We start from the raw sequence: 9,844 nt of genomic DNA, 5'->3' as shown, positions 1-9,844 counted from the left end.
AATTACCTAATATGATTTACATATATATGACAATTAATGATTATGAATAATAAAGATTTGATAACAATTTTTGCGTCCTTCCTCATTTTGTTTAATTTTATATTATTAAAAAAATAAACAATCACATTAACCATATAATAAAAAAATTAGATTTTTTCTTCTATGTTATATTTTTATTTTTTTAAACGACTTTAAAATACAAAAATGAGGACACCTTATATGTTATATTTTTCTTATATGTTAGATTTTTTCTTATATGTTATATTTTGAATTTTTTAAAACGACTTTAAATTACAAAAATGTAAGTTTTCATTAAGTATACGACTAAAAATATTAAAATGACATGTATCAATTCGAGGGTTGGTTTGAAAGCTTTCAAAACCATATGGAAGATAAAAGTCAAAATAATTCAACGGTGAAAACAATACTGTTCACTTTTTTCAAGAATGTGTTTGATGGAAAAAAATAAGGTTTTATGTCACAATTTGTTTAATGTCCAATCCGATCAACCTATGATGTATTAATTATAGTTTTGTTCCATTATTTTTAATAAAAATTGATCCGATCCATCGGAAAACAATTATATACTAACAACAAAAAATATTATATATATAAATAAAATGATCAAATATATAAAAGAAACTATGATAATATATACAAATAAACTCATCATGCGCAAGGCGCAGGTCTTATCCTAGTTTATTAGTTTATTTGATGAGACTTCATACCTAATACTCTAATAGTTCTAGTTGTACGGTTGTAGCACTATGAATAATCAATTCGGCAAATGAATGATATATCATATAGTATCTCCTAAATATTAATTAAGAAACATTACGATTTCTTTTTATAATCACGCGTCATCAATAAAATGATTTTTAGAATCATTAGAGAAATATGTTTTTCCATTTAATTATATAATAACATTTTTATTTAAACTAACCATAAATTCATTATTAATGATCTTTAAATAAAAGTTACGGAATTGTCTAATGTGACTAAAGTGTATATGACAATTAATGATTTTGAATAATAAAGTTTTGATAAAAATTAGTCTATCTTCTATCATTTTTGTTTAGTTTTGAATTATTAAAATAAATTAAACAACCACATTGACAATATAATAAAATTTAATTTTTTTTGTATATGTTATATTTTAAATTTTAAAAAATAATTATAAATTACTAAAACTGTTAAAAGTCTCACATTCAAATTTTGTGATCCATGGTTTAATTTTTTTGTTATGACAAAATAGAAATGATTATAAAATTATATAAGTAAAAAGTTTAATTTAATTAATTATATAGATTATATATACATATATATCGTTTTATATTAAACAATATACCATATAAAATACATAAATATTTTAATTTCGGAATTTACTTTGAACAATTTTTTTTGATAAGAGATTTGAACAAATTTTGTTATCAGTAATTAAAATTTTTTGCTATAAAAAATACAAATGATCAAAAAACCAAATGAGTAGAAGACACCATTTAATAGACATTAATATTAAAATATACTATGTATGTTAATATCATTTAAATTTAATTATATATCCTATCAAATATAAAAATTATTGTTTGGATTAATAAAATTAATTTATATGTTCGCACCAATTTAATTATATATGTAATAGTTACTGAGTTTTAATTGTTTAATATATATTTATTGTTTTATAATATATTATATATAAAGATATAACTTCTCAAAATTAATTCACTGATAACATTTTTTTACGCATGTATATATTTGATTAATTCAAACTTGGATATCATATGTCTAAACTTGGATAAATATTGTACATGTTTTTATTGAGCTTTTTTATTTCAACCTAAATTTAATGGGTCTCTGCGTTTTGACCTTCTTGTCCAACAATGGTCGACATCTTATCTTCTTAATTGACTGTTTAATATTAAAAAAAACATAATTTATGTTAATTAAAAAAAAGACAGAGCTGATTACTTTTGAGAAGCTTGTCGGTGGAAGATGAATCGAGTAACCTTCATTGATGGTCTTTCAAAACCGAGATGTATTAGTTGACATAGGTCCTGAAAATAACCCGGGTAATCTCTTTTCCATGGTAGATCTAGAACCTGTATTTAATTTTTATTTTGATTTTTTGAACTATAATGATATGTTTCTTCCGAAAAATGAATCTGACAACATATCCTTCAAATACATGAGATATTTTCTCAGGTTCTGAAAGTAATCAGCTCAAATCCATTTAACTAACTTGAGAGTGCGACTTCTACAAAAAGATGTTCTTATGAGATGTTTATTGGAGAAGAGCTTCCACTCAATAAGCTGGAACACAATTTTTTTCTAATCTAGAGAAAAATAGCAATAATCTAAACCATCTGGTAATTCCCCTAACATTGGTTTCGTCTTAAATGTGAAGAGGATGATGTCTAATGTCTTTAGGTTTGAGTTTACATTTTGTTTTACTTTTAGAATTTCATTACCGTAGTAAGTAGTAAGTTAATTGTAAACTGGGTTTATCAACCCAGTTCGCTAAACTTGGTTTATAAAACTTAGATTTCATTAGTGACCATGATTCTTTGAAATTAATATACCTTGTCTGTGATGGTGGGATCATCATCGATTTCTGTTAATAGCACTATACTTTGCTCAGTAGTGGTTTACAGTGTTGGGATGATAATCTATAAAGCAAGTTCGCAGAATCTGGTTTCACTGGATACACTGATTCTTCACAAACCTCTCGATGGAAATTATACTGTTCTTTCTATTCTCCATTTTGCTATATTGCTAAATAATCATTTATTGATAGGATGATGATGAGAAATCAGATGCATAATGGTTGTAAATAAAAATGGAAGTCGTTACTGGACAAGATAAATGTAACTGCTCTCTTGCTTATGAAAAAGAGATCGTGGATAGTAATTAAATAAAATTAGGTAGTTATAAAATAATCAGCTTTTTAAAGTAGGTCCAGTGGCACAAAAAAGTAATATTCCAAGACAAAGTAAAAGTAAATAATAGCAATATTCTGAATTAATAAAACTGATATTGAAAAATGTAAATTTTCGAGAATTGAAATGATTGGTGATCCAGACTCGTCTATGAACTTAGACCCATGCCCGTCCCTGGGCCAAAATTCACGAAGCATGGGCTTTGGACGCCAACGTTTATAATTATTTAGGGGCATTACGCATACATATTTTTCTTTGGTATATTGGCTTGTAGATTCTAAAATACATTTTAGGTGATGTGTTCACTACTCGCAACGGGGGCAGTAATTTTTAAATTTGCATAGAATGATACTGGGCCGGCACTGCTTAGACCACTCATGAATGCTTCAGGAAAATGGATTTTGCATAGTCCAAATAAAATATATTTGAGACCGAATCACAATGGTTTCGAACTTTCGAAGCAAAACAACAACACTATGATATGGGCTAAAGTCTATTTATCTAAGTCATGACAATGAAGTCCACCGGGTCAGATATTGATCTAAACGTGAACCCAATTGAGAAAGGTTGTAGGACTACTAATGGTGTTTTCGTGATTAAACGAAATAATCAGGGGCAGGAAGAGAAATCTCAAGTATCGAGGCACTTCATGATATATTTTTATCATGTGGGTCCAAATCCTGCCTTTTACTTTACAGGCCGGTCCTTTATTTGTCTAAATTCTCCCTACGTATTTTCCCACTGCATATACTACGGAAGTTACGAAAGTGCCCATGCTTTACTATAATACTCATATGAACAAGCCTCTTTCAACTTAAGTGGCAATACAGGTAATAAATATAAAAAGCAATGGCGAAAGTCGTAATCCGTGTCCCGTCTTATTATTCGTCGTAGCTTTTTCCATTTACCTTTTTTCTTCTCTTTATTTTATTTGTTTAATTTTAATATTATTTATTTTTTATAATATGTTTTTTTTTGTTTTTGTTTTTGTTTCTGTCTTCTTCTTCTCGTCCTTCTTCTCGACTTGTCTCCTCTCTCCGACAGTAGTTTTGACCGTTGCTTTCTCCAACGTCTCTTCCCTACAGAAAATCCTCACGCTTACTCCTCGAGCTTCTTTTGACCATATAACACAGCCCTGTTAAGTTTTGTTTTTTTTTTTCACTCTCTGGGTTTGTTCATTACATTTTTAACATCTCACTCGAACAAGTCCAAGATTTGCCACTTTTATCTCATGTGAGTTTCTGTCAGTTTTGAGTAATTCCACATTTTTATTGGAAATAAGCAAAAATGGTGCATGGGTTTTAAATTTTCTTGAGGAGGGTTTAAGATTTGAAGACTGTGAAGAGCTTTTTGTCTTGTCTGTATGAGAAACGAAAGATAATGTCTTTTTCTTCTCATTTAATGTGAGTTGATATGATAGTAAATAGCTAAAAGTCCACTCTTCTTTGTTCTCAGTTGTTTCACTACAATGAGGTCTTGATCTGTGGATTTGAAGCTTGAGATTAGAGAGAAATGGGATGTTCTCACTCCAAGTTAGACGACGAAGAAGCTGTCCAGATCTGTAAAGACAGGAAACGTTTCATCAAACAAGCGATACAAGACAGAACCAAGTTTGCCTCTGGTCACATTGCTTATATCAACTCACTTAGACAAGTCTCTGACGCTCTCCATGACTTCATCCAAGGAGACAACAACTACAAGCCTCACGAGTTCGTTCCCAGTCACGACTCATTTGAGGTGACTCCGGTTAAGAGAAAACCACCGAGCAGCAGCCGCCGTAGAAGCACCAGCAGGAGCGGCTGTGATGAGTTCATAACCATTTCGCCTTCTTCCATGCCTCCAAAAATGATTCAAGAAAAGCCAAGAACGAAGGTGAGAGCGAACTACTTGATGGCTAACAGAAGCAGACCGGTTCGTGTCGAGCAGAGATCCCCTGAAACGTTTCGCGTTGAGTCGTTTCCACCACCGCCGAGTCACCAATACGGAGAAGGAGAAGCTGATGGTTTCTTTGGGATGAATGTGGATATGAATGTGAACACTTCAGCAGCTTCTTCTTCTTCGTTTTGGAATCCGTTGAGCTCTCCTGAACAAAGGCTAAGCACTCATAACATTCCTCCTCCTTCGCCGCAGAACTCGCAGTGGGACTTCTTCTGGAATCCCTTCTCTTCGTTGGATTATTATGGATATAATAATAGTTATGATAGGGGAAGTGTGGAGACTCGTACTGGTACTGTGGATGATGAGATTAAAGGATTGAGACGTGTTCGTGAGGAAGAAGGGATTCCAGACTTGGAGGAAGACGATGAACCTCAGCCTCAGCCTCAGCCTCCGAGGTTTCAGAATCATAACTTGAAAGGAAACGAAGCTAGTAGAGGTAATGTTGACAAGAGTTGTTGTAAGGAGGAAGTTAAAGTTGAAGACGTTGATGATGATGATGAAGATGAGGATGAGGATGAGGATGAGGATGATGATGGGGAGTTTACGGACAGTGGGTGTGAAAGCGAAAACGAGGAAGATGAGAAATGCGTTGGAACGCAAGAACAGCGAACCGTTGAGGTGCCTAAAGTAGAAACTAAAGATAATGTTGTTGGAGTTGGGAAGGTTGAAGAGGTGAAGAATGTTGTTAACGTTGCTAAAAGAGATACGCAAGGTTTCACGGCGTATGTGAACCGGAGACCAACGAGCATGGCAGAGGTAATCAAAGACCTTGAAGATCAGTTCACAACCATTTGCGACGCGGCCAAGGAAGTCTCGGGGCTATTGGAAGCTAGCAGAGCTCAGTACCCACCGTCTCCTAATGATCATAGTGGTAGTAAAGTCCATTAAATGAAAATTAGCAATCTCTCTATGTTTTGTGACTGACTTAGTTTCTTCTTTTGTGTGTTTGTAGCAATGAAGAAGCTGAATCCTGTAGCTTTGTTTCGCTCGGGTTCATCAAGATCTTCCTCTTCAAGATTCTTGCTCACTTCTTCTGGTGGTTCCGGGTCTGAAAGTAGAAGCGATGTTTCAGATGAATCTTGCATGGTTTCAGGTAGCCACCAAACAACACTGGACAAACTTTTCGCGTGGGAGAAGAAACTCTACGATGAAGTTAAGGTAAGTGACTATCGGAATCTCGGTTTTGTCTTCTCTTGTTTATAAGATGAACATCCTTTTCTGGTCTTGTAACAGTCCGGAGAACGTGTTAGAAGAGCATACGAGAAGAAATGTATGCAGCTAAGTAATCAAGACGTTAAAGGAGATGATCCTTTTGCAGTTGATAAAACAAGAGCTACGATTAGAGACCTTGACACACAGATAAAGGTCTCTATACACTCTATTGAATCCATCTCCAGAAGGATTGAGACTCTTCGCGACCAAGAACTGTTGCCTCAGCTTATGGAGCTTGTTCATGGGTAAAACACCAACAACTTCTTCTTCCTCTTTGGTTTCTCTTTATAACCCTTCTCAAGACTGATCAATGATCATAATAGATTAACAAGGATGTGGCAAGTGATGGCAGAGAGTCATCAGATACAGAGAAGAACACTAGACGAAGCCAAAATGTTACTTGCAGGGGCACCTGTTTCAAAGCGTCACAGGAAGAGACAGCCTCCAGTAATGCCAGAGGCAATCAACTCTCAAAGATTAGCTCAATCTGCTTTGAATCTTGAAGCTCAGCTTCGAAACTGGAGAGCCTGCTTCGAGTTCTGGATCACGTCTCAGAGATCCTACGTGACAGCATTGTCCGGTTGGCTTCTGAGATGTCTCAGATGTGATCCTGACCCTGAGAAAGTTAGATTGTCCTCGTGTCCTCACCCTATATACCGAGTCTGCATCCAGTGGTCCAAGTTGCTTAACAGCTTGGAGGAGAAGCCGGTTTTGGACAAACTCGAGTTCTTTGCCTCAGGGATGGGTTCGGTATACGCAAGACAGGTTAGGGAAGACCCGAGTTGGAGCGGAAGCGGCGGGTCAAGGAGATATTCCGGGTCGGAAAGCTTGGACCTTGTGTTGGCTGAAGATGTTGTGATGACTGCTGAGAAACTTGCAGAGGTTGCTGTGAAAGTTCTCTGCCATGGGATGTCTGTTGCAGTGAGCTCACTAGCTGAGTTTGCTATCTACTCGGCTGATGAACACTCAAAGCTTGTTAACCAACCAGAGGACACGTCAGGGCAACGTCCGGATGTAAATTTCAATTCCTAACTGTTGTTTGGTGTTAGAGAGTTTAGGCATATAGTTTAGGTTTTTGGCTATCATCATTTGCTATCAGAAGATAGTGTTTAGATGGATGAGATTTGTATTGTTAGCAAGACAAAACAGATTTAGCTCAGTTGATGAGGATGAACAACAAAGAATCTTCCCAATATAACAAAACGAAAAAGCAGAGAGATGATTGGTTCTTTTTGTCTATGAGTCTCTACAAATAAGAGGGTAAAGAGTTACTGGTCCATAATAATAAGGGTACTAATAATCATCATCTTCATACTCCACTTCATCGGAACTAACTCCTCCCATCACGGATACGTAAATAACAACGGCTAGAAACTGAGCAGCAAGAAAGAATCTTGCTCTCTTTTTGAATTTTTTCTCCTCTTCGCTCTTTTCTGCCTTTGGTTTGCTCTTTGTCTTCGAACCTGAACATCAGATAAGATTCATTTACTCCACAGAGTTGGGACATATCCAGTTTTGTTGCGTATAATAAGAAATGAGCACATAAATCGTAAGGTTTGGATGGGTCTTACCCATTCCTGAAAATGAGGAAGGGAATGAGTGAAGGGGAGGGGAAGGAGATGATGAAGACTCTTCTAGGAACTCCGACTTGAGTCTCTCAGCATATCTGACAAGATTACTTTGTTCCAGAAGTTTGTGCCGAAGCACTGATGTTTCCTGATCATTCACCATAAAGAAACAACTTAAATTGTTCTAAGGGGGTCTAGAATAAGCTGAAAAGTATATTGGTGGAACATTGTAAAGCTGCTTACCGGTAATACTTGGATAGTAAAAAGCATGTGAGATAGAAAGAAAGCATCCAAACTCGATGGTCTGTTGTCGGGAAGAGCATAAGAGAAAACATGGTGAATCTTATTCAAAAGGCTTCAAAGATATAAAACCAAGTTAGGTCAATGTGATTGAATGCAGTACCTGTCTTCAAAGAGAAACTTCTGCTCGCCTAACCTAGTCGACAAAGCTTCATACGCCTCACTTGCCCTCTTGTATATCTGCTCATAAAATACCCTTCAACTTTAAGTAGCAACTTTTCAACTGTTTACAAATATAAAACCACATGTGCCCTAAACTTAAGCAACTTTACCAGTTTTTCTCTTTGCTCTGCGTTTTCTTTGGTGAGTCCTAAACGCTTCTTGGTCAAATACGTCTGCTTATAGAACAGGACCTTGCCGATCACCCAAGGAAGATCTGAGTAGTAGATCTTGGAAGCAGATGCTCCCTCTGTACCAACCCATATCTCATACGTAAGCGCTTCATCCAGCCACGATACAATAAGCGCCTTCAAGGATAGATAATCAGGAAGAGACTGAAGCTGAGAGTCAAGATTAACAATCCCATCTTTCTCCAGTTTCTCAATCACCCCACCATCTTCATTGTTGTATGCAACATATGTCCCACTTTCAAAGTATGGCAGTTCCTCTACATAAACCACCAAAAATATACAAATGATATAAATAACACATCAAAATCACAAATATCGAAAGTGTGCAACTTTCACAATCCAAAATGTAATTCACCAATAAGGGTAATCCTTATTATAAGAATGTAATTCACCAATGTATCTTTCTCTTAAAAAAAAACGAATCCTTTAAACCTAAAACAGTAACTAAATTAGCTTACAAAACCTAATTAAACTCTGATTAACACCAACGACTAAAGAACAATTAACATTCGAATCTAGATTCAAGTACACTACACATGGAGAGTTGAAACCTGAATCAGGGAAGGTGGAATTGAAGGCAAGTTGAAAAGGAAGCTGGGCTAGTTTGAGGTATATGTAAGCGGGAAGGCAGTTAGGGCAAGCTGTTGGAAGACCGAAGCAAGGCTTCCTCGTTACCAAAGTGAAATCAGATGTGTCTTGATCGCCTTCCATTGTCGTGGTTTTGAGGGATCGGTTCAAAGTAGATAAAAAAACGCTTAATTTTCGATCGTCGATTGAGAGACTGAGCGAGAGAAGAGAAGATCCAGTCGGGTATGGGTTCGGGTCAGGTTTAAAACTAGGGTTTATTTTTCTACCACCCAATTTGGGTTTTATATGGCCCATGGACTACCCCCAATAACACGTACCCAATTCATATGTGGAGTTGGAAAAGATTTTTTTGAGTATTTTCCTCTCATTTTAAATTCGTAAATCTTATGTTTTCTTTAATGAGAATTCGGCCCAAAAAAACCTTAACTTTGCACGAATTGCCAAAAGAAACATGAATTTTTGGGCTGACAAAAAAAAAACACCAAACTTTCATTGACTTTAGAATTAATTAACAATGTTTTCGCTGACTTGCCAATTTAACACGCCGTCAACAAATTTAACAGAATGAGATGAAACGACGTCGTTTTCAAATGAGATGAAACGACGTCGTTTTACATGATTTGAAATTAAAAATATGTAGACATCTAGATTCGAACCCAGGTTGTTTGGTTAAATGACAAGGTCTTTTACCACTAGGCTAGTGGAACTTTCAATGTACTTACTAACATGTTTACTTTTATTTGGTACTGATTGAATATAAAAATATTCTCTAAAAACTTAAAAAGATCTTTAAAATTCCAAAAAATTGAAAAATAAGAAATTTTTTAAAAAATCAATTTTGAAATTAAAACTGAAAATAATTTTTTTTTTTTTTTTAAAATAAAAACTCTTCCAAAATTTTCTATAAAATTAAAACGAACTTTAAATTCCAAAAAATTGATAAAATAAAGAT

The 9,844-nt window shown here is 34.9% G+C and overlaps 2 protein-coding genes across 3 annotated transcripts; one reads left to right on the top strand and one right to left on the bottom strand.

Annotated features, from left to right (window-relative positions):
• The first annotated feature begins 3,927 nt into the window (after window positions 1–3,927).
• On the top strand, window positions 3,928–7,160 carry LOC106318958. 2 transcript variants are annotated; one of them, XM_013757135.1, is made up of 5 exons: window positions 3,928–4,169; window positions 4,392–5,745; window positions 5,827–6,032; window positions 6,108–6,331; window positions 6,410–7,160. In XM_013757135.1, exons 2-5 carry the CDS (start codon window positions 4,449–4,451, stop codon window positions 7,116–7,118), a joined length of 2,436 nt encoding a protein of 811 aa, XP_013612589.1. In that variant the 5' UTR covers window positions 3,928–4,169; window positions 4,392–4,448; the 3' UTR covers window positions 7,119–7,160. The 2 variants fall into 2 exon arrangements, with proteins under 2 accessions (XP_013612589.1, XP_013612588.1); XM_013757134.1 differs by having other exon boundaries at window positions 3,928–5,745.
• A 58-nt stretch (window positions 7,161–7,218) lies between these two features.
• On the bottom strand, window positions 7,219–9,145 carry LOC106318959 (mitochondrial outer membrane import complex protein METAXIN). Its single transcript, XM_013757136.1, has 6 exons — window positions 8,856–9,145; window positions 8,227–8,561; window positions 8,058–8,134; window positions 7,898–7,958; window positions 7,658–7,802; window positions 7,219–7,549 (listed from the first exon to the last, which is right to left on the bottom strand). The coding sequence occupies exons 1-6, from the start codon at window positions 9,013–9,015 to the stop codon at window positions 7,380–7,382; spliced, it is 948 nt and encodes a 315-aa protein (XP_013612590.1). The 5' UTR covers window positions 9,016–9,145; the 3' UTR covers window positions 7,219–7,379.
• Between the last annotated feature and the right edge of the window lie 699 nt (window positions 9,146–9,844).

The sequence above is a fragment of the Brassica oleracea genome, chromosome C9 (genome assembly GCF_000695525.1).
Source record: "Brassica oleracea var. oleracea cultivar TO1000 chromosome C9, BOL, whole genome shotgun sequence".
NCBI lineage: Eukaryota > Viridiplantae > Streptophyta > Magnoliopsida > Brassicales > Brassicaceae > Brassica > Brassica oleracea.
This window is presented reverse-complemented; position numbering and strand designations above follow the sequence as displayed.

What these genes read in the sequence shown, in the direction of transcription:
- LOC106318958 (XM_013757135.1), top strand. Translation starts at nt 4,449, where the DNA reads ATGGGATGTTCTCACTCCAAGTTAGACGACGAAGAAGCTGTCCAGATC. An exon ending in GTCTCCTAATGATCATAGTG is followed by an intron (nt 5,746 to 5,826) that starts GTAGTAAAGTCC and finishes GTGTGTTTGTAG; the next exon opens with CAATGAAGAAGCTGAATCCT. An exon ending in CTTATGGAGCTTGTTCATGG is followed by an intron (nt 6,332 to 6,409) that starts GTAAAACACCAA and finishes TGATCATAATAG; the next exon opens with ATTAACAAGGATGTGGCAAG.
- LOC106318959 (XM_013757136.1), bottom strand. Translation starts at nt 9,015, where the DNA reads ATGGAAGGCGATCAAGACACATCTGATTTCACTTTGGTAACGAGGAAG. An exon ending in CAGAGCAAAGAGAAAAACTG is followed by an intron (nt 8,135 to 8,226) that starts GTAAAGTTGCTT and finishes TTTTATGAGCAG; the next exon opens with ATATACAAGAGGGCAAGTGA. An exon ending in AAGTTTCTCTTTGAAGACAG is followed by an intron (nt 7,959 to 8,057) that starts GTACTGCATTCA and finishes TCCCGACAACAG; the next exon opens with ACCATCGAGTTTGGATGCTT.